The 24,419-nt window shown below is 35.1% G+C and overlaps 1 protein-coding gene across 4 annotated transcripts; it reads right to left on the minus strand.

The window, feature by feature from the left end:
- Positions 1–6: 6 nt before the first annotated feature.
- LOC110441249 lies at positions 7–24,170 on the minus strand. Of its 4 annotated transcripts, none has more exons than XM_021484357.1 (16): positions 24,093–24,170; positions 17,103–17,177; positions 15,754–16,406; positions 15,318–15,522; positions 14,062–14,325; positions 12,828–12,977; positions 11,067–11,578; positions 10,487–10,939; positions 9,104–9,350; positions 8,412–8,672; positions 7,721–7,876; positions 5,784–6,033; positions 3,728–4,112; positions 2,248–2,385; positions 1,531–2,032; positions 7–311 (listed from the first exon to the last, which is right to left on the minus strand). In XM_021484357.1, exons 3-16 carry the CDS (start codon positions 16,402–16,404, stop codon positions 100–102), a joined length of 4,386 nt encoding a protein of 1,461 aa, XP_021340032.1. In that variant the 5' UTR covers positions 16,405–16,406; positions 17,103–17,177; positions 24,093–24,170; the 3' UTR covers positions 7–99. The 4 variants fall into 4 exon arrangements, with proteins under 4 accessions (XP_021340032.1, XP_021340034.1, XP_021340031.1 ...); XM_021484359.1 differs by having other exon boundaries at positions 9,104–9,347; positions 24,024–24,124; XM_021484356.1 differs by having other exon boundaries at positions 24,024–24,124.
- Positions 24,171–24,419: the final 249 nt, after the last annotated feature.

A 24,419-nucleotide genomic window follows, 5' to 3' on the forward strand; every position in this document is an offset into this window, starting at 1 on the left:
TGTCTCTATATTCTGTATCACTGATATGTAGTACTTACTTTTGTCCCTATATTCTGTATCACTGATAAGTAGTACCTACTTTTGTCTCTATATTCTGTATCACTGATATGTAGTACCTACTTTTGTCTCTATATTCTGTAGGACATGGTAGACTAGATTGGAGGAGAAGGAGTAGAACTTGAGGATGTGGTACTCGGTGTCGTTACTACTGGCCGGGGGATAGAACCTCTGTAATTCCTGTTGGTACTCCTGCAGCTCCTGGTCCTTGAATCCAACATCAGCTTCAGCGTATATCATTGGATAACGCTTCCCTAAGGAAAGGAAAAGTACCTGGAGTATTTTCTACAGGGATTTTTTTAATTTCACTTTCTTGTAGCTATTAAGCTCTTACACATGCACACCTGTCGAGCTTTAAACAAACAGGGTATGATTTCTGTCAATTTTATCAATTAAATTTTGGGTTACTTTGTGTAGAATATTATATAGTGATGCCAGAAATTTTATACTAGCAATCTGTCAAGTTTCAATCTACTCCCATAACATGAGAGGCCGCTGGTCGGCCTTTTTTCAATCGGATATGATTTTGCCGACTGTGACCTCTCATTTCCGAAGCACTAATTCTTTGATGCAGTTTCCGCCCGAAATCCGGGCGGAACAAAATCGGCTTGAAAAACTCACTTAAGTGGTTAACAGTTCATGACAACGATGTCTACTCACGGTTTATATAATATAGATCTCATATGTATGTCACAGACACAAATATATAATATATTGCGGAATAGAACACTCAAAATACATGTCCATGTCGTTGTAGCACATCTCTGACCTACATTTAAAACATGGATTCTGGATTAATACAAAATAGCAGGGAGGATTTCAAACGGAACAAAATGATACGGAGTTTGTTTGTATTCCGCTTGTGAAACATTGCATGTAATCCATTTTTGTAGCAACCGGAAAAATCATGGCAAATGCTTTCTGCTTCGCTTCGAATGAGGAAAAACTCATTATTTATGTCTTTGACACGAAATGTTTCTCATATAATCATGGATTTATGGAAAAGAATATTTATTGGACCCTTTTGACCATTTGAATGTATGTAAACACGATATACTCTTTCTTAATCCGAACTTTGAAAATGTGATCGTCAACATCGGGAAAATCAGCTATGGGCAGTTAGAGGTTATGCGGCGCCTGTCAAAAGTTTTTCGCCGTGTAAAACCTCTAACATTGTTGAAGTAGTTTCAATCCAGCCATTTAAAACAAAAAGTTTTATCAAGTGCAAAGTTCAAAAAGCATAGGTTTATTATTATAAGTAATCTATACTTGAAATGCATAGTCCACCCTTTGTAAATTTTACCAATGATAAGTCTACAATGGGTAATTAACCTATACCTTTTGTACACTTTTACCTGTTTTCTATATAAAGACATAGCCAGGTACAGATTTTTCAAGAATTCAATCTACCGGTACATTTCATTTATTTTAAGCCCACCCCTTGTACAGATTAGAAAATCAGCTTTGTTTTACCTGCTCCTTCCTGGAACTGAGTCTGTTTCACTCCTTTAAGTTTTTTCTGTATGATGCACTCCTCACCACGATTGTGTGATTTGATGATACGTTCCACACACCTGTGAATGTGATCATGATCAAACACAATGTCCCAAACTCTGATCACCTCGGAGTAAATCCTCCCTCCTCTCACAGCAAGATCTTCACCTTCTTCTTCTTCAACATTCAAACGGCGTTCGGCAGATTCACTCAACCGTGGCGAAAATGCAATGGCTAGTTCCCACAGTATCCTGCCTCCCTTTGACAGTTTGGCCTCAAAAATTCGCAGTGCTTCGGGCATTTTGCTGGCAGTAACAGGTTTACAAAGGGATTTTCTCCATTCCCCACTAGCCAGGTGCTGGACTTTACAGACAATGCGCCGTTTCAGTTCAGGAAGGACATGGTTGTCACGGAGAGTTCTCCAGACATCAGACGTACATTCTACCTCCCATTCCAGATTGTCAAAAGCCTGAACATCTACCTGTATAATTGAATATTGTAACAGCAGAGCGTAAAATATGAAAATAATGACAGGTAGCAAAATTTTCTATTCAACAAATTTTGTCCTTTTAAGTGGAAATAGTACTTAGAGTAGAAGGTGTGCAAATATGTATTCTTATAATGGAAAGTAAAAGCATGAAAATAATAGTTTTCTTTAACTTAATTGATCTAGGACAAAAAATATCTGTTGTGTACCTCATAGGTTTCTTTTTCCTCATCCTCTTCTGCTTCCAGCTCCCCACTGATCATGGCCTCCACCTGCTGCTCTTCCTGCGGAGGGGGTGCGGCAGCAGTTGCATCAGCCTGATGGGCTGTTCCATCCAGTTTCTCCACCTATGAACAACAGATGAATATGTTCAATTGTGCAAAAGAGTTAAATACCTGAAATTCTACTGCTATTGAGTAGCAGCTTCAGCAAAAATAATGCATCAGGTAAATACAAAAGTAAAATGGAATAGGAAAACTTAAAGGCACATACTACTTCATGGGCTAGCAAGGCAATCGTAACATGCATTATTATACGGATGGGAAACTACTACAAATAGGTGTACAAGGACACAAAAAATGCATTATTTTATGGATGTGAATGGGAAAAAACATTAAACACTATTTTGTTGGTGGGCAAGGAAACCAGAAACGTTATTTTATTAGTTCACAAAGTAACCAGAAATGCAATACTAAGCGAGTAAGACAATGAGAAACATTGATATATGGCTGGGCAAGGCAACCAGAAATTGGGTCCGAGAAATATGGCATATCTTATATCACAGAAACTGTAAGGTGATTTGGGATCCACCTTAGTGAATGTCTAAAAGTTATGGAATCCCAAAAGGGAAAGAAATTCAGGCAATCTGAAAGAATGCAGTCAGAGTCTCGGATCAATAAATTGGCAATCACATCAAAATCATGTTTTATTGACTCAGTTTACTCCAAAGTATTTGATAGAGTGATCAATCTGTCCAAGCAAAAATAAGCATTCTGGACACACCACAGTGGGCCAGTTCTGAACCAAGATGAGGGGGCTCATAGACTCTCCCATATCTATGACCAGGTAACCAGGCAAGGGTTCAGAAAACAAGAGGTCCATGGGCCTTAACGGTCACCTGATATATTTATACAGAGAGTTGATTTTGTTTTTAACACGTACAGAAATATTATTGAAAGTGACAAAAAACAATAAAACCACCTTATTCAATATCTCGCATACAGATTTAAGACTAAAAAGTATTTGAAACTAGCACCTCTGATTCTAAACAAGGATAATGAAGAAATTTTAGCACACTGACTCCTTTGCGCCCCACCCTACAGCCCTTGGGGATAGGGCTGGCTCAATATTTTCAAAGTATCAAACTGTCAACTCAAGGTTATAATTCCAATCAAGTTATTAACATGTAATATTCAAAGTATCATTTGCCATTATAAACCATAATAAATTTTGCCCAAGGGTCAANGTTCCTGCAAAATTTAATTGAAATTGGTTCAGGAGTTTTGGAGAAGAAGTCGAAAATGTAAATTGTTTACGGATGCACGACGGACGCCGCCGGACAAAAGGCGATCGCAATAGGTCACTTGAGATTTTGGTGACCTAAAAATCATTATGAATTGGTAGGGAAAAAAAACAACGTATTTTTTCTATTCTGAATGTTTGGTTCAACAATAACTGCATCTATTCTACCTTAAGATCATCTTTCTTGTCTGGCGATCTGGCTCCCTTCTGACCTTCACCTGACCTTCGTGACCTCCAACCTTCCTCCATTCTGGGAACTTTGGGGTTGAATATAGAGTAAGGAGTGTCTGGCAGATTGAAGATCATTTCCTCTATCTTCTTCTTGGCTGTTTCACGATGTGTTGAAGTCTTAGCAAAAATCAACTTCTTATCTTTGCGTGGGACTTTTTCCGGTGCGGCACGAGCCTGCGTTTCATCTGTCCTACTGTATAGTAACAGATCCTGTTCTTCATCAAGCACATCATCCTCCGACATCTTCAGCCTCGGTTTTTTTGGCTTCTTGGTTGCCGGTTTGGTTTCTGTCTCAATAGATGCCAGTCGAAAGAACTGCAGCCTATGTAGTGTATAAAGCAGAAACAGAGGTGAATGAAATTTTAATGTAACTATACATTGTAACAATCCCCTCATAGCTCACTTCCCTAAATAATACACCAATGGCAAGTTTTATCATTTCATTAACAATTGTCAAAAATACATAAAATATCTGTTGTCCAAAATTACAAAATAACATGAGTATATATTATTCTTACTTATTACAGTCTAGCATGTATTTGTGCCTCTTAAGGATCTCTGTTCCACTGTTCTGCGTTTTTTCCTTTATACAGTAACCTCCCCTTAGCTTCCGTTCGGATATAACTACAGCACAGTTTAGCCAGGACACTTCCTTTGACCAGGTAGCTTGTTTGTTTAGAGCTATAGTTTAACAATCTGAAGTCTAGGATTGCATCCTGGTCTAGTCCCGCGAAATTTTCACAAGCAGAACAGTGCTGTTGATTATTCTTATTTCATTTCTATTACTTTTCATAAAATTGTGGTGGTACTGGGGTCCTTTAAAGAGTTGGAGAATTAGGCATTTTTCCACAATAATAATTAATAATAGTTAATACTGATATATAGGATCTTACACGAGTTTCCATTTCATATGAGATTTATGAAACGAGTCTAAGAATTTTTCAATTTAGCGAGCCTCTGGCTGATTGTATATACAAGATCAATGAAAATTTGTAAACTAGATAACATACAACCTTCAGCAACAAATTTAGGATAATTTCTTTAAAATCTAATTAACGAAAATGAGTGCAAAATCCTTTTTATGACATAATCAAGATTGGTGGCATGTACTCTTGTAAAATGACAATTGTCATGCAACCTTGAAATGTAAAAAGCCACCATTTTGACTCCAGTGCGTAAGGCTGTGATGTCATGTACATGTCTAGACGTGACATCACAATTGAAACAATTGTAACTTATAACAAATCACAGGGCTGATAGATCATATTACATTGGTTAAAACAGCAAAAAAATGACTTGGGTATAGTCACTGGATAACACAGTGCATTATGTGATAAATAATTTTATTAAAGAAAGCATACATCAGTTGTAAAGTCAATTAATGGTTAAGAACCAAATACTATTACAATAGTATTGCTATAGCAAATCATAATAGTCAAACTATCAGAGTTTTCATCAATAACAAAAATATAGCAACACTTTCATTTGAAATAAAACATATCGTTCACATTCAGCATTAAAGTGACATTTGTTTCACTAATTGTGAAGATATGTTTGCAGATCGTACCTGTATGGAGCATATGCGATCACATATCTATTACATTTACAAACGTTTGAAAAATTATAGACTATGGATTGCTTACAGTACTTTGTCAAGAACATCTTCTTTCAATTATGTTTCTCCAGGAAAAGGAACAAATGTCAGTGTTTCTACCGGGGCATTTTCAGGGTCGATCATAGGCTCAATGCCAAATTGAAACTATTTCAAATTTATGCCTAATTCCAAAAATTTGCAGTTTACTCCTGAAAATTTCCTTCGTAAATGGTATGTTTTCTTCTCAAAATGAGATAAAAACGCCCCATCCAAAATTAACAGACTGAAAAAAACTGTATATTTAGTAGTGGAGGAAGAAGAAGATGTTCGAAGAGATATAAATTGTCCACGAACTGATATTGTTTAAACTGGTGCAGTTTTTCTTAAAACTTCTATTACCTGCGGTCGTTCTTCTTGTTGATTAAATAATCCTTTGGTAGCTTTCCCTCGTTATTATAGACCAGAGCAGATATCTTCTTTTCACACAAAAGCTCGGTGGCTTTCTGTGTGGTGCTGTTGTACTTCATCTTGGCCACGAGGTGAAAGAGGCAATCACCATTGGCATCTTGCTGGTTAGGGTCCAGTAATGCAAACTTTTCCGGGTCACTTTTAAATTTATCCAAAAGAATATTGAGGATTGTGAAGTTGCCTAAAAGCAAATAATGAAAATTTATAGATTTTTTTTTGTAGCTCAATCGTTGAAGTCATTTCTGAACTGTTCCATAATGTATAGTGTCTCCCCTTCAGGACATTTTTTTTACCATCAAGTATTTAATTAAAGCTGACAATGCAAGTTAAAAAGCTTTCAATTGAGATTTAAAAAAAAAAAGGTTTTTTTCCCCTGGTTTTGTGATTTTCCTCATCTCTTTCCATCGTTTCTAAGGAAGTGCCGACATTTTAGTTTGTCCTTGCTTGGTAACGAGTATGGGTCTCACTGGGGTGTAAAAAGCGCACTACCTTTCAAACCTTCAAACCGGTTATCATTTGTTCAATATATGTACGCAGGTACTACTATACTATATATATAAATAACACTTTCACAATTTTTTACCGACATTTTGTATCATATCAGTTGAATAAAATTGAAATGGAACACGTCAAAGATAGCATTTATCTAAGAAAAGTGGACATAGTAGATCGGGAAGATCTCAAGACCAGACCAAAAAAATAAATAAAAAAATAATCTCAGTTGAAAGTTTTTTAACTTGCACTGTCAGCTTTAAGTGAAATGTTTCTATTGTATTATCATGATTTGTTTGAAATTTCAGTCATTTTCATAATGCTTCACTCTGAAAAATTGCTTTTTAAAGTGTCATTAGCTTATTATCCAGGAAATATACTGGGAAACTTTGGCCCAATCAAATTTTCGCCTGTACATATGAACTCCAAAATCGCCCAGTGTTAATTTTGCATTTCACATTCAATTGTTATGTAAATTATGTTATTGCCTAAGGTTTGCTGTAATGTTAAATTTGGCCTCATTCCAGAAGGGTGAAAAAGGCAAAATTGAACTGCAGCGAACATTTCCTGGTGTTTATTATTTATAACACCAAATGATTTTTTCAACAGTAATTGTGACATTCACAAAAGCAGTCTGATGTCCTTCCTTACCCAGAGAAAGTTTACTAGGTTATGTGTAACTCATACTGACCAATGAAAGAGCTTCTAATATATCATCGACCAATGAAAGAGCTTCCAATATATCAATCACAGATCAGACATGACACACTTAAACATTATAGTAGCTGTAAAACAAAATGTATCCCCCTTTTTCTAGCCCTTGAACTAAAAGGAAATTACTTTTAAACATGAACATACTCAATATCTAGGAGTTACGTTCACTTTCGCTCTTTACACCCCTGGAATATGTCCTAACAAAATAAAAGGCTCAGTGTGCTCCAACCTTGGAGATGACAAGAGAAGACTAGTTTGATCATTTGATGTACATCAAAATAATCTCGTGATCGCATAACGGTAAAACTTACTAGCTTTGAAGTCAGGTGTGGCGCCTCTGTAATCTTCAAAGGACAAGTATCAGCCAAGTGATTGGTCAGGTTTTTTGACCTGACACCAATCAAATAGCTAGCCACGAGGATGAAACATCAATAGACATCACCAATATAAGGAAGATAATCTCTTAACACAAAAATAACATCTGTCCCATTTTCACTACAGCATCCTATTCTGATTGGTAGAAATTATAAAACACCAATATGAGGAAGAATATCTCTTAATATTCCTACACAAAAATAACACCTGTCACATTTCCACTACAGCATCCTATTATGATTGGTCAAAATTATAAATCTAATATGTGCCCTCTGAATATTCAATACCTTTGTCTCTCTCCAAGGCTATTGACATGGATGCATGAAGGGGTGTGTCCCCTGGCTGTAGGGACAAGAATACCGGGTTAGCTCCCCTTTCAAACAGTGTACACAGCAACTTGAAATGTTCTTCCTGGATTGCAGCTAGCATGCACATCTTCCCCTCTATAATACAGAAGTATTTCATTTTACTTCTAGGTGATGATCATTTAAGTCAAGTATTATGGTTTCCTATCTGAGCATATTGAATGAATATACTAACAACAAAATAAATGTATGAAATGCTCTTGAGAAGTATACAAGATAAGCAATTGAGCAGTTAGAATGTAGATGCTTACCATAAGATTGCAACTGGGCTGATATTCTTTATTGTTATCTTGACTAATAACTCTTATATAGACAAAGGATCAATTTATATATACATATATCTTGTAAATCACTTTATATTGAAAACTATGCCTGTAGTTTTCATTTTTTTTTTTTTTTTTTATATGCACTTGAATATGAAATTTATAGGATCCATTGAATAAGTTCAATAAGATTTGAACTTATTATGTGCAAATTAATGTGATTATTAAACTATCATCTACCGTGAAAACAAACTTATTTACAAAACAGTCAAATTAAAACTGGTGGCTAGACAAAGGTTAGGTTACAATAAATCACAAAGGCCACCTCTCCATAAGAGAGAACACTCTACCATTTTCCATGATTGCTCCGCTGTCCAACATGTTGTCAATAAGCTGTGCAAGGAGGTTGTCTTGCTTGACGAAGGACGGGTGACGTATCACTCGGGCAATATTTATGCTCTTCGCAAAATCCCTCAAAGACAGATCACCATGATGTTTCCGATTCTCTCGAACCATGATGTCAACCTGCCTCCATTTTTCGTCCTTGGCCAAGTCATTTATAATCATCTGATAGAAATCCACAGGAATCCTTGCCAAACTCTCTGGTATTTCTGCATAAATGACAAAAAATAAGAAATAAATTAAAACCCTTTCCAAATATATATATTGTTGATTATTTATTACAAAAAGTGTTAAAACTGGCATATTTTCAAAGTCACGCAATGTACCTTATACCAGCCCATTTTTGTGCATTTAAAACTGTTTTCCTCTGACGCTTTCAAACGTAAAAAAATCAAATCAATTTTCATCATATGTTGAGGCCAAACGTAGCTATGTTTAGATACAATCCTAGTATTTACAGAGACCAGTATTGAATCCTAACTAACCGGAATGTGATACTTTTAGGGCTGAAATGTGGCCTCACCGACTTTGATTTTAGACTGTACTGTGACTGTTGGTGACCAGGGTTTGAGTCTTGCATTCATGAATGAAAGGTCATATACAGATACTTTGTTTCCAGTTTTAGGGCCAACTGACTTACCAGGGTTTAAGGTCGTACTGAGACTGTTTATAACCAATGTCAGGGCCTCATCAACCAGTCCTCGATGTACGTTGCTGTTGCTGTTTATGTGTGTCTCTCCAATGACCATTGCTAGCCATGTGTACGCCTTTCCAGTACGTTTAAGCCGCAGGTGCTCTTTAGCATTAGTCATGTTCTTGTAACATCTGGCACAGGCGGTATATCTAGCCGGCTCAGGTCGAATGACTAGGGACTTTTCTTGTTTCTGCTGATGTTGATGATTTCAATTATATTTATGATAATAGTAATATATCGCTATCAGTGAATGTACGTATTATTAATGATGTTTCAAAACTGTCTCTTGCAACGATAATCGACTTCGCGTTATATTATCTGTTAGTTTTATTATACCCTTGACACCTGGGCAATAAATCATTTTATTATATGATTGAATATTTCTCGCAATCACATTGGTCGGATCCTATACACGTGACCAGTCTAAAAAATGCATGTAGACTTGTTATCCGGTGAATATCGATTTCTTAATAGAGCCTATATTAAATTTCCCCGGAATCTGTCGTAGCGTATTCGCAGTAAGAACAGAACGCAGTTTGTCAGACGACAACAGATAATTAATGCTTCTTCGTCTCCGTTACATCTCAATATTTCCAAAAACTACTTGCAGATAAAGTTGTTTTTTTAAACACAAAAAACCGCCACCGAACACGCAGTGCGTGTCATTATGCTTATAGCTTAAGGAAAATAAACGTGCAGATGTCTTCAAAAGCTACGATGCTGAACTGTTGGATTCAACCCTGGCTAAATGTTACACGAAGGCTCGTTCCAAAAAAGGTTAATTATACAAATTGTTATTGTTGAAGCATATAATAAAACAGTTTTGGGCTCTTGTGCTGGTAAATATGATATGAACCTGACAAAATGATATATCACATCATATTCACCATCACAAAAGTCAATAATTGTATAATAACGAAACCGAATACTCCAAATATGCAGATCTAACCATGCACAGAACCAATTAACTCCAGGAAATATATGTATAAAGATGTATATTACTGACAATCTTAGACAAGTTGAACAATTATTTAATCATAGAAGAGTCAGAGTCACAGAGTAAACCAACGAACTATTAATACCTGGTCCGAGAATTCATTCAATGTTTCTGAGACGAAATAAATACAGTCTATTATATGTACTGATCAGACATAAAGGAATTCTAAACGAGGTTAAGTTTAGAGTTTAGGCCAAAACTAATGCTTTGCAGAGAATAAATTATGGTACCGAAGGTGTTATATTTAGAATTGAAGTGTTCGGACCTAGGATGTGGGATATGTGAGATGAAGTTATTTTATACGTGTGTCATAACTTTCAGTTTGTACTTACCTGATTATCTATACGAACATCCTGTGCATCCTTATCGTCATATTCTTCCTTGACCTTGTTGTCAACAACCTCAACTTTACATTCGGTATCCTGCAGCTTTTCCCTTGTATATATTATTTTTATTCCCTCTTCTTCCTTCACTTTGTATTTTTCTTCCTTTTCTGTCCATTTATCTTGCATCACATCATCCATTGCCTTTGCCTTTTGTTGCATATTTCCTTCTATTTTTTTCTCCTGCGGTACACCTCTTTCCTCCTCCTCTTCTTCTTGTGGCACGTAATCCTTTCTCTCCTCTTTTCCTTGTGACATGTTCTGTCCCTTCTTCTCCTCTTCTTCTTGTGGCACGCCCTCTTCCTTATCATTTTTGTCATGTGGCACATCTTTCACCTTCTTCCTTTCCTTAATTTCTTCTGTCAGCTTGTTTGTGCTTTTCGAAAATGATCCAACGACCATCTAAAAGGATACAGTATATAAACATAAGAAATTTATTCATGAGGTCAATAGACAAGAGCAACATCAGAAATTTAAGTTGATGCGACAATACCACTAGCAAGCAAATTAGTTATCTGTATGTACGTACCTTCTTGTCATCAATGGAGAGCTCTGAGTCGGCATCATTTGTCAAGGTTTTTCCAATTTCATTTGAAGGGAATTCTCGTGTCGTACCTAGAACACCGGTATCTGAGTCCACTGGTTTCTCCACAGCATTGTTTAAATCAGAAGAAGATTGGTCTTCCCGAACGTGTGCAGCTTGTGACGATTTCTTCTTCCCCTTTTGTCGCTTTGGTTGTGCGGGAATACAACAGAAAAATGGTTCTAATATTCGCCATCTTAGATCATGTTTTTCCCTTATCAAATCTGACGGACGCTGTCCTTTCTTATTCTTTGAAAGGATGGCTGAAGGGTTTTGGGTATGCTGGATCAATAAATCAATAGCTTTCCTGGATTGACTACCGTCTGGTTGGCGAAGGGCGAGATGTAGCAGTCCGTCTCCATTTCTGTCTTTTGCTGTGGGATCACACATATGGTTTACCTGTGGATCTTCTTGGAACTTCGTTAACAGCAATTTAAACGCCTCGAAATGTCCTGGAGCTATCAGAAGAAAAGTTGTTGTAAATCAACGAATGTTTGCAACAAAGATGGCAATGGCGTTATAATTATGGTTTAATTCTGTGTGTCGTATAATAGATAGTCATACTGAATTGATTGAACGGGAACGAGATTCTTTTTATCACATAACATTCATAATTTGAAAATAAAAACTTCAAACACAATCATGTGTTATGAGCTGACTCATTGTAGGTAAAAGTCGAAGTACCCAGATCATAGTATTGCCGTTCTGTGCAGTGCACTAGTTCCAGATTTGTTTTTAGTAATGAACAATTTTAAATACAATGAAAATCAATAATGACAAAATAATCCTTTTAAATTTATCAAAAGTAATAGTAAACATATTATGTGGTAAAGTTAATATAGGTTTCATTAGCATACATCACGACGAAACAAGTGTTCCAGAAGTGTAAGCGATAACTGTACCACATGTGGCACCCTTCACGATGTCTGCCAACAATTACAGGAAAGTTTGCATGACAAACCTAGGGACATACGACATGGTCTATAATCATGATAAAGTCATATATAAACAGAGGAAACTAGGTCAGTTTGACAACAAAAGTCTCGAAGTTTCTGAAGGATAAAATCATAACTACGATAAATTATTACAGTACAACAAAAATGATCAGATGCTTCACCATGATATGATTGGTTTGCTTGTTAAATACTATTAGCTGTGAATAGGTAATGTGCCGGACCGGCCCATATCTTCCAGGAACGCGCCAAATCTGCCGAGTACCCGCCATATTCATTTTACGCCCGATTCAAAACATTTCAGGAAAATAACGCCTCTATTACACTCGATCTGTATTATTGATGCTAATTTTGATACCGTATTAAACTTTTTATGGAGTAGAATGAGATAAAAGCATTATGTTATAACCATTTATATATCCTATGCCATATCAACTCTCAACTAATATCTGACCTAAATGGAGATTTCGTGTTGATATGATAACATCTAAATATACACATTGTCGTCATCGAATCTCACGCATGTTGTATCAGTTTATCACATGGATGTTATAGTATATCAAGTGTTTGTAACTGTTTATCAGGTCAATGTGATGGCCTATTATTTTAATTTAGGAAAAGGCATTTATTAGTTTTCATGGAACATTTATTCTTATAAATAACACCATCGGCATAGCACAGTTGTAAAAATCGTTGCTTTAAGGAGACGACAATGCATGAGTTCAATATGAGGTTATAACAAACAAAAACTGACCTTTTTGAAGCGCGATCGTTAATGCAGCATGTACAGGCGTGTCACCGCTGTATATGGTCAGGTGTCTTGAATGAGCGCCCCTCGACAGTAGAAAGGGGAGGATCCTATAGTGGCCATTTTTGATGCATGTGTAGATACAATTTTGTCCCCCTGAAGATTAAGGAAGAATGTGCGCACGGTGTGTGAAGAATGGGCGCACCATGTGCGAATGATACAAATCTGGAAGATTATTCCTTGCGCGCATTTGTGCGAACGTTGTGCAAAAACAACCGTGGTTGGTGTAAATTGAGGAATGGCTTGACAATAGATATGGTTTTGTGTTTAAACATAGAAACTTGATTTCTAGCTACATCTATAGGCTACATGTAGCTTTCTATCTATCTATTTTTTATTTAGAAATTATGTTTTTTTGTGATTTTGAAACGACCCAAATCAACACATGTTAAATTACAATACATATATACACTGTCCAATATACAATTAAACATTGCCACACTGTAAATATATCTGAACCGTAGTTTTTTTCACCCGTGGCACTTACGTAACTCGCCGAAGTGTGAAAATCCAGGTGAAGGGCAGCTATAGACCAAAACGAATGCAACTAACAAATGCCTAATCTCCAGTTGTGTTTCCATAACGTTCATATGATATCACATATCAGCTCTCTGTGTTAGGCACAGGCCAGGAAAAAACTCTGGTCACTCATCAAACTGTTATTTACATGTTCTGTTACCTGAGCCAAACCTAATCTTGACAGTATAACGGTCACTGTAACACTGTAACCCCAACCCCCCATGCGCGTACGCTTTGCGCACGCTATGTCTGGTGCGTTGTACATGTGCCGTCATACAACTGTTTATACAATATCATATATATAACGAAAAACAATTGTTTTATAATCATAATTGTTAGATAATATAATTATAAAACATATGGTAATAGTTATTTTAGTAAGTTCAGCAGATATTGAACTTCAACATTCAATATATAAAACACTGAACAGCTGTTAATATAATAATGTAAGTATTTGGTGTTTGTTTTTTATAAATCCATCGGACATTGTTTATAGCAATAAACAGTAACATTTCCCCTTTATAAAAGATTCATAAAAATCGTTCTTCATTTGTAATGTTTCAATTTTCTGTACATTATTGGTATAACAAAAATATACTTCCTCACGAGGACAGATAAGTATTAATCTAATTTCAAGTTATACAGGGTTATGATTACTTACCATTCTGTATAGTTGCTCCTATATCCAATAACCCCTTCATCAAATTGTCCAATCTTTCAGTTTTTCTTAGAAACTGTGGATCTCCCACAACAGTCTCTAAACATATTTCGTTTACGAGATCCATACACTTTTCTTTGGAGGCATTGAATTCACGGTGTTTACGGACTATGCTGAGAAAAGGGAACCATTTTCTCCTGTCCAGTAGACCTTTCAAAATCTGGTTCAGGTAGCTATCGGGAACTTGTATCAGGTCTGCGGGAATGTCTAAAGAAGATACAGCATATAAAATACAATAAAACGTATATTCAACAAGTCATCTAGAACCGTTATATATACAACTAACTCGTGCAAGCTAGAAAATTCATTTAAAAAATATACGTACGATTGATTTGTTTACTTTTATTACGTGGTATCTTAATCCCTGTCGATAGCTTTATAAAACGTTAATGATAAAAAGGGAGCGATAAAACGAATTATTAACTTCACTTACAGAATAAGACATTTTTCAATACATCTGTATCCTGGTCACAAAACACAAGATGATCTCTTTTAGTTATTCTTACTTACATTAATTAATATTACATTAACGTTACTAGGTAGCGAAGGGATGCTAATAAGCATCGTTTCGTCCCACCATCTCTCTTTACGAGAATGCAAAGGAACGAAGAGACGAAAATGTGTGGAACAAGTACCTTCAGCTTAGCGCTATTACACATAGACACCATGTAAGCGTTGGCAATTTCCTTCGTCACATAAAAAATACCGGGTCATTGGGAGTTTTCTGAACAGTCATAAATTGTCATTGTTATCTATATATCATCATTGTCGCACTGGAAAAATTCCAGCTTTTTCCTTTAGATTATTTAGCTCGGGTAATGATTAATTATCATTCTGCTTGCAAATAATGCAACATAGGTCCTGTGTGAGATACTTAGCGGATATATTGAAATATAATTACTACTGTTACAATTCATATACAATGCTTGCAGTGAGCATACAAAGACTGTAACGACTTTGGTCACGCATTTTGTATCGGGCGTTGCGGAAATGTCGTGCAAATGTGTCATACGATTTAACCTGTAATCACGTACAAGTGTGTGTACACACTGTAACATATAATATACTCTACGTTCGATATAAAATAAAATCATTTTTGAGATGACACCTGTTTGTATTTATATAGGTATCGGTCTCTGCGGTCCGTGCTAGGTTTACCTCAAAATGAGAAATATCTAATAAAAGGAATACAAACTTACCTGAATCACCAGCGTCATCTAGGTTTGTGCAAATTTGAGTGATGGTCATTGAGATGTACTCGTTCGTGGAAAGGTCATGTGAGCTTTGTAAAAGTTTCCCAAAGACAGCAAATCCTTTGGTGTACTGTTTAATTTCCAACCATGATGTGCCTTCCTTATATAATGATTTTATTTTTTTGAACTTTTTTCTTTCGGTTGCCTTTTTCTACAACAAAAGAGAGATATTGATTGGAATCTTCTTAAATGTAAAGATGAAAATGTTGGGTCATTAAAAAAAATACCACAAGTTATCGATATTGATGATTATATCAAATTGAATATCTTATTATTACAACTTACATGTAGTTGTATCAAAATCATATTATGAACTTAGTTGTATAGAAGTAAATTTGAATCTGAGGATTTAGGATTTATTACATGTTTTACCAAAACTTACCTCTCGAGTTTCGGTAGGATTATCCTGGCTACGCGGATGAGTGACTGAGAGTTTTTCTTTGCCATGATCATGGTGGGCTTTTTCTGAATGGGCATACGAACGATGTTTTTTCTCACAACCGTCATCGTCAGCTGTCGATGTATCGTCAAACTGCTCATCAGAACCCGCAGATGGTGTATCAGATGTAACACTTACCTGCTGCTCATCAACCTCAACAGTATGGTGGTCGATAACATCCTGTTCGCCAGAAGTATATATGCTGTCGTTATCACAGGTGAATATATCTTTTGCCGAAACTGCGCCAGTGCTGTCTCGTATAAATTTCTCACTGGTAATTTCGTCAAGTAAGACATCTTGTTGTGTTATCCTTTCTTGTGAAGATTTGGACATGAGTTCATTACAAGAAGACACGTTGCTTCCTAACTCGCTACCAGATGAACCGTTCTCTGGGGTTTTTCCTGTTTGAGGGTTGTTATTCACCGCATTAGCCAACACCTTCCCTCCATCTGACAGTCGTAGATACTGCTGAGCTTTTCTCTCGTATAGTGCGTAGACGTCGCCGGTTCCGGGTATATCTGATGTCGGTTGTGCCATGTTGTCAGTGACTGCGTACACTTCCGCTTCCTCAGTGTCATCATCATCAGAATTCATTTCTGAAAAATGAAATACATATATATCACTTCTTAAAGACATCAGAAGTATTATGGTAAAAGCTGTTATTGTCTTAGATATATCCACAGTTACCTTGAGGTCAAGGACAGAGAAAGATGTAAATACCGGAAGTACACCGATAAACCCTATTTCGATTGTATATCCCTAAACTATATTCCCTAAACTGTATTTATGGTAAAGAGCAGGTAGACTTGTTCAAGTCAAAATAGAGAAATGAAAACGTACGGGGAGGACCAGACCAGATGTTCCGGAAGGGTTAGCGTACTCTACTTCACGACAATCGCCATGTAAATCAAACAGCTTCAAAAACAAGAGACACACAGTAATAAAAATTATCAACAATATAAATATTATTCGTTTTTCCCAAAAACCTCATGATGGCGACCATAAACCTTTCAATATTTTCCCAATTTCCTAAATAAAAAAAAGGAAACGGTAGCGTAACTATATGTATTTAATAGTGTTGTAACTTTTGCGTGAATTGAAATCAATTACAATAATGAATTGCATAGAAGAAATGAAATATAATCAATGAAATTTTGTTTCTTCTTTTTAATAATGGATCAATAAAAGAGAAATACACACTCGTTCTGAGAGGTAAATCTACATACAAATATTTATTTATATACGATTTTGAAATTCAGCATGCATTGGAGAAGATTAAAAGGGATACTGACCTGTAGATAAACTTTTGTTTGTGATGTTGGTAATAATTGCACTCTAACCCATAATAAGCTGGTAACGTCGTTCACCTGACATTAAAAAGAATAAACATAATTACATGTTACATAAACAATGAAGGATAGTTTGGCTATACAAACATACTTTCTTTTTTAAAGCGAAAGCACTAACAAAGTATGTTTACAAAAGAGGTAAACAATCGTTCTAAGAAAGGTAAACGGTATCGATTAAACAGAGATATTTTTAGTCCTGGAGATATGTAATTTATGGCTTTAATCTTGACGGCAAAAAAACATACATTGTAGAACGTTTACAAATGATCTTCTATCGAACTTCTCCTGTGGTTTAGAAATTACATTTAGTATACATCGGAATCTTTCTGCAACAAGATTTCGAAAACTTCATTGTCCTCATAAGTGACGTCATGTTAGCTCAGTGTAAGATCCACTGTCAGTAACTATGGATGTTATTAAAAAAAAGCTTGTATATCAAACTCAGCCTTAGGATGTGATGTCACTCGTAGCATTTTTTTATTGTTTTTATCTACAACACAAGCAATGCATATATAATCATAATATATCAGCATAATAAGTTTTTTTCACGATTGAAATTTGAAGTAAATATGTGTTAAATGAAAAATGCAAGAGGATACTAAAGAGAGAATTTGAGAATGTTCAATATAGGTAGGTTAAAACGTAAAGTAAATAACGCTTTTCTAATGATAATTGATGTTATTTTGAAGATGATATTGATTTAAAGAATATATGCCTTTAATTGTATTTCAAAGACGTTAGGCAGTCAAAGCTTGAATTGTTAAAATAATATTTTTGTGTATACAAGTATAACATGTTATTTCAAAGTTCACCAAAAACATTACCGATTCAGAGCGCCATAAAATAATGAATCCTGTAAATTTCCCGACACGAGTTGCTCATAAGAAGTACCTACTTGTTTATCATGAAGGATTTTTGACAAGATTATAACCAATTGCTTAACGAAATAGTCCTTCTAACATATTTATAAGTTTTAGCTACAATAAGAATCCATTTTTAATTGACCAACATCTTTATTACATATACATACCAAATAGATTTAAAAACAAGCTTAAAAAGGTTTCTCTTACAAAAGTTAATGTCATTTTTGTTTGTACCTATCCTATCCGTTTACTGGTTGACACTAGATATGTCAGACCACGAGCTGTTTTATAGATCCCTTTACCACTGTCAAAATCTGTAACTTTATGTGTGTATTGGAAAATGTTATCTGGCACGACCATGTATTTTATTAAGATTTCTACCATGTACCATTTGTAACACACATATAAATATACAATCGAATGAAGAAATGCATTTGCTGTAATCAAAACTAAAGGCGCATTTTACAGTAATTTGCATGCAGATGGACACTATTAACAAATAAATTATTTTCAACAATAATAATAGTCAACTATCAAAACAACAAATAATAAAAAACCTTTGATTTGTGTCTGAAATTCTACAAAAAGACGATAGGACACGATAGCAGACGATGCACTTATAAAAGGTAAACAATTGACACAATAACGTTACCTCAAATGTTTGTTTGATTATAGTAGCTGTCTACGTGGCCAGTTTAATCGATATATATTATATAACGTAGGCCGACAATAAAATGTGTTTGTTCTGTACCTAAATATATCCTTTAACTGGCCCATACTAGATATGACAGAACAAGGAAAGTTTAATGATAACCTTACCACTGGCTCTGTCTCTCTACAGATATATCTATCTAAACAAAGTTCAGAGAAGATAGTCGAATGAAGAAAAACACTTGCTGTTAAAAAAACTGCAAGATAACGTTATAGTATTTTTATGCAGAGAGACACTTTTACAAATAAATCGAATTATACTATAGCCTTAACAGCAACATAATATTAGTAAACAAAGAGACAATTTATATGTATTAACATTAAAGTATCTCCGTGTGTTCTCCGTTATCAAATAGACAATTCAACTGATTATATCAATCAGCGTCAATATTGTAAACCGATACAAATATATGCAAAATCTTGATATTGTAGGTGCCACGTAAAATATATCAATGTGCTCAAAAAGTCTAGAATTTCATCAACTTCCGGGTTTAAATTAACCACGTAGGACATGATTGCACCTTAACAATGATAGGGAACACCGGTTTATAAACAGTCGAAAAACACACCATGACCGCAGAACATGAAGTCCCGCCCTATTTTCGTTTTTGCTTATATTAATAACTGTTATACACACCTGTTAAATATCACAATCACAAATGTCATGTTATCAGCTGTTTATACAGATTTCGTAATCAGGACACAGCTAATAGTGGACTATACAACGCAAAACCGAAAGAGAAAGTAGACATATTTCCGGTAGGCATTATCAATTTAGATAGCAGCTTGATATTAGTTCCAATAGTGCAAAGTATATTGTAGATCACAATATACAATCCTGTGATATTTTAAGTAAAGTTTTAATTTTAAAATACAGAGAGAGCGTCACCATAACATGCTAATATGTATATTGTATATTCAATCGCTTTATTGAACTGTAACAAAAACAAGAGAATACTGAAGTGACCTTGTAAACTCATCCATATATTCAACTTAATATCAAAACATAAACAACTCGGTCAAAGAAAGGGCACAGTTTGTTACCATGGGAATGCCTACAGTCTGCTTGGAAATCTTATGACCGAACTTAACAAAGATATTGTCAACCGAGAACTCAATCATTCTCGCAGTACCATCCTCAGTATAATTCATTTTTGTTTTTGTTGTATTTACAATACGTGGCTTGTGAGCGGTATATTATTATTCACTTACTACTCCCAAGATATTTAAGGTGAATAGCACGTATATTACGGTTCACTAGGTATTCACATGTCATGGTAGTCGAGAAGCGGGTATATTCACTAGACATTTAAAAGGTTAACAAGGTGAACAGGAGATATTCAACGATTTACTATCAAATGGCACGTTTAATGCGATTTACTTACCATTCACATGCGCCATAAAAGCTTTTCACTAGCTATTCCCATGCCACGTAAGGTGAATAGCTATAATACGATTCACTAACCATTCCCACGATACGTAAGGTGATTCAGACGAATTTTACGATTTTCTAGTAATTCACATGGTAAGTAAGGTGAATAACGGATACGATTCAATACCATTCACCAAGTAAGTAATGTTATTGCGTACAGAATTGTTTGCGTGCTGTGCAAACTATCTTCATGTTTACGATGGCGCCAATACCCCAGAGGTTATAATTATTATCATTCAATGTATGCGTTAAGAAGCAAAGCCCTGTCTCTCTACAGTTATATATATCTAAACAAAATTCAGGGGAGATAGTCGAATGAATAAATACATTTGCCATTATGCAAACTACAAGATAAATGTTTAGCATTTTCATGCAGAGGGACACTTTTAACAAATAAAATATCTCAACAAAATAAATATTCAACCAATAAAAACATCAAATAATAAAATGCCTTCATTCCCCCCTAAATATCTTTAACATGACGATTATACAAATGGCAGACATAGAGGACGCCATTGTGAATAGCCTTTCTATGGCTTTGATGGCCTACTCCAGGGAAAGGCAAAATACGTTACTTATAGATACTAACATTTTAAATTACCAACTTATTTGAACTGAATTTGTTGTGTATGCCTTTTCATGAATACATATTATCATTAATACTATTACGGCGATGAACTATTTTAAAACAACAAACTCAGTACGTGCAGCAACATCAATAACAAAGCATGTGTTATGCACACTTACACATAAGAATATATGGTTACCATGTATAACGTATATATTACTTCCTGTTTGTAAAAGTGCTACAATAAATGTATACCACATAAAAACTTGTCAGTGTTAAACTATACTTAACTGTTAATTTACATCGAGAATGTAGAATATATATCTTAACACCTTTGAGGTTTATCATATGTTTACTAATAATAACACCCTTTTTGTATATGTGATAAGTCTAAAATTTCAACAAGTTGATATCAGGCCGGGTGATATCACACCCCTTGGAGTGATATCACACCCCCTTGTAAGTGATATCACACCCCCTAGAAAAGTGATATCACACCCCCTCCTTAATTTCCGGATTTTGCCGTTTCCGCTTATTGTTGTCTGCTTTTAATGTAAACAAACGAATTGTTGGCACGGAAAAAATGCCGTTTCATTGAAAATAATTTAAAGATTGATTTACAAAGCCCCATCCAAATTTCCGGATGGCGCCACTTCCGTATTTGGATTTGCTTATTAGTGATACACCTGTCGTCTGCGTAAACAAAACAACGATGTCGACGTCTATAGCTAGTACTGGCGAGGAGATGTTAGAGGAACAGGCATCAAGGATTGTTGAACTAGATGAATTAATCCTGGAAAAGGAGACGAAACGTGTAATGAATGCAGGGGGGGGGGGCGATTTAATAATGCTAGTTAATGATACCGAAGCTTTCGTGGAACAAGGAGGAACAAGGATACATTTCTTCATCTTTCATGAGGAACAAGAATTCTGCGAGAAAAACGCAATCCGACATCAAAATTTTCACGGATTATCTGATGTCTCAAAACGAGTGGAGATCTCCAGAGTCCATTGACTCGGTTCAGTTGGCGGATTACATGGCCAGGTTCTTCATGAACGTCAGAAAAAACGATAAATCTGAGTACGAACTATCAAGTCTGAGGTGTTTACGATCGTGTGTGTATGTGTGTATCATATTGTATGTTGTCTCTGTATTGTTTTGTATATAAGTTATAACTGATAATATAAGTCAACCGACTTAAAGTTATAAAGAACTTGAACTTGAACTTGAACAATCCAGCATTGACCGTTACCTACAGGAGAAACACTACGACGTCAATATTTTGACCGATATTAAATTCAAACATTCTCGTGATGTGCTAAGTGCCAAAATGAAGAATTTGAAGATTCAAGGCAAAGGAAACCGCCCAAATGCTGATGATTTACTAAATAAGGAAGAAGTGTCAATTCTGTATGAAAAAGGGGCGCTTGGTTTAGGTAGGGTCAGTATTCAAATGAATAATAAATAGTTCTATAAGCTTGGTAACTGTTGGTTCTAGTTAGTATTACTGTAATCATTAAGTGGTTAATGCCCAATGGATATTGAAAATTGTATTGTGTTGATGATCGATTCAGACAGTGATTAAATTGAAATCCAACCAGATCCATTGTGTTATATTGTTAAAACTATTAATTACCATGTTATTTTGTAGGAATTTAGGAATTTCTAAATGTTGACTTTTTATGATAGTTGTTACTGTTTTGTTTATCAGTATACATCATTGTTTTTGTTGTCATTTTAATGAATATCAGTAAATAAAATAAAGAAATGATTCGTTTGTGTATGTTTTGTTTATTTTAAAGGAAAAAAACATATGATAAAAAGTTTATGATATGACCATTTTGATAGCACATCCCATATCAGCCCTCGAGTCCTGATATCGGCCCTCTGGCTGATATCAGGACTCTCAGGCTGATATGGGGTGTAATATCAAAATGGTCATATGATAATCTCTAAATATCGTATATGCAAGAGCTTCGTTATTGACTAAGCACGTGTACGGAGTAAACGGGTTGTTAATAGCAGAAATTGTACTGTGTACATCAATGATAGAGGAAACGGTAGCATATATGTCATGTAAACAAATAAGCCTATTACATGCATAGCAAAAACCCTCAATAGTAAAATTTAATTTCGTTTATTTTTTTAACTTCTAACGCATAAATGGAATCTCAAGTAGACGCTTCTAGGTGCCGATTTATTAGTTAACAATTTTATGCTGAAAAAGAAGCGGAAAAACTAAAGATTTAATAATAAAACACAGCATCAGAGGATAAACGTTGCATGCACATTGTTTACAGTCCAGCTTCACACTTGCATGGAGGGAAAAGTAGATATATGTATGTGCGTATGACTAGTTAAATGTTTGCCCAGGCTCTGGTACCGTCATGACGGATTTTTACAACCTAGAAATTGTAATTATTTATTGCCATACTAAAATTAACTAGATGTCCTCTAACTTTTTTTTATTAAAAAGTAGTTACACAATTTGAATTTCAAACTGATTTGTCACTAGCATTACCACTGAGTCCTAGAAGTCCCAGCTGTATAATGCAGTGTAATTACATTCTGGCATACTGTATGTATTTCTAAATGTTAAAGGAGCAACATATGTGTTTGTGTTACGCAATTCGCATGGAAGACGAAGAAGTTTCTTTATACAAACAAGAGGTAATTGGCAACATGAACTTTTTTAAGTATGTTAAATAAAAAGTACTAGATATGTTTTGACAATTAAACTGACAATACTTTGTACCGTATGGTTATAGAAAACTGACAATGCTTATATCATGCCGTCCTATTTCCATATAGTGTAAGCCAAGCAGCAAATATATGACATCTATTTGATATAATCTTTATTTTATTTCTTTTTGCAATTACAGTTTTATATAAAGCGATACATAATATACAAGATAAGGCACTATTTAACTCGTTATGTCTTCTATTTATAAATCTATTTGTACTATAGCCTAGTCAGCATCATAATACTAGTAAACAAAGAGAAAATCTTCATTTGTTAACATTGAAGTACCTCCGTGTTTTCTCCGTTGTCAAATTGACCAATTCATCCGACGAATTCAATCAGCGCGAATATTTTATACCGATACAAATCTATGCCAAATCTGAATATTGTAGGTGACACGTAAAATAGATCAATCGTGCTCAGAAAGACAAGAATTTCATCAACTTCCGGGTTTAAATTGACCACGTAGGACATAACTGCACCAGTTAAAATGTCAGGTAACAACAGCATATATACGACACTATAATGAACAGTCGGATAACATACCTTGATCGAAGAGCATAAGGTCTCGCATTATTTCCTTACTTCGCCTGCATCAATACCTGTTATACATACCTGTGAAATGTCGCAATAACAAATGAGGAGTTATCGGCTTCTTATATAGATTTTATAATCAGGACACATTCATAATTGGGCTATACTACGCAAAACCGAAAGTGAAAGTAGATTCCTGGTAGGCATTATCATTTTAGATAGCGATTTTGATTATAGGTTAGTTCCAATAGTGCAAAGTATATTGTAGGTCATAATATACATTCATGTAATATTTTAGCTATAGTAATGATGGAAAATTCAAAAGAAAAGAATATATAAAGAGACCGCCATTATACCATGTTAATATGTTTATTGCATATTTCATACCTTTATTGGACTAAGGCATAA

Source organism: Mizuhopecten yessoensis, unplaced genomic scaffold (assembly GCF_002113885.1).
Source record: "Mizuhopecten yessoensis strain PY_sf001 unplaced genomic scaffold, ASM211388v2 scaffold715783, whole genome shotgun sequence".
Taxonomy (NCBI): domain Eukaryota; kingdom Metazoa; phylum Mollusca; class Bivalvia; order Pectinida; family Pectinidae; genus Mizuhopecten; species Mizuhopecten yessoensis.

Excerpts from the sequence above, each read along its gene's own strand:
- LOC110441249 (XM_021484357.1), bottom strand. The coding sequence starts at position 16,404 with ATGAATTCTGATGATGATGACACTGAGGAAGCGGAAGTGTACGCAGTC. Across the intron at positions 9,351-10,486 it reads ATGTTCGTATAGATAATCAG|CAGAAACAAGAAAAGTCCCT; the intron begins GTAAGTACAAAC and ends CATCAACATCAG. Across the intron at positions 7,877-8,411 it reads CGGAGCAATCATGGAAAATG|AGGGGAAGATGTGCATGCTA; the intron begins GTAGAGTGTTCT and ends TCTGTATTATAG.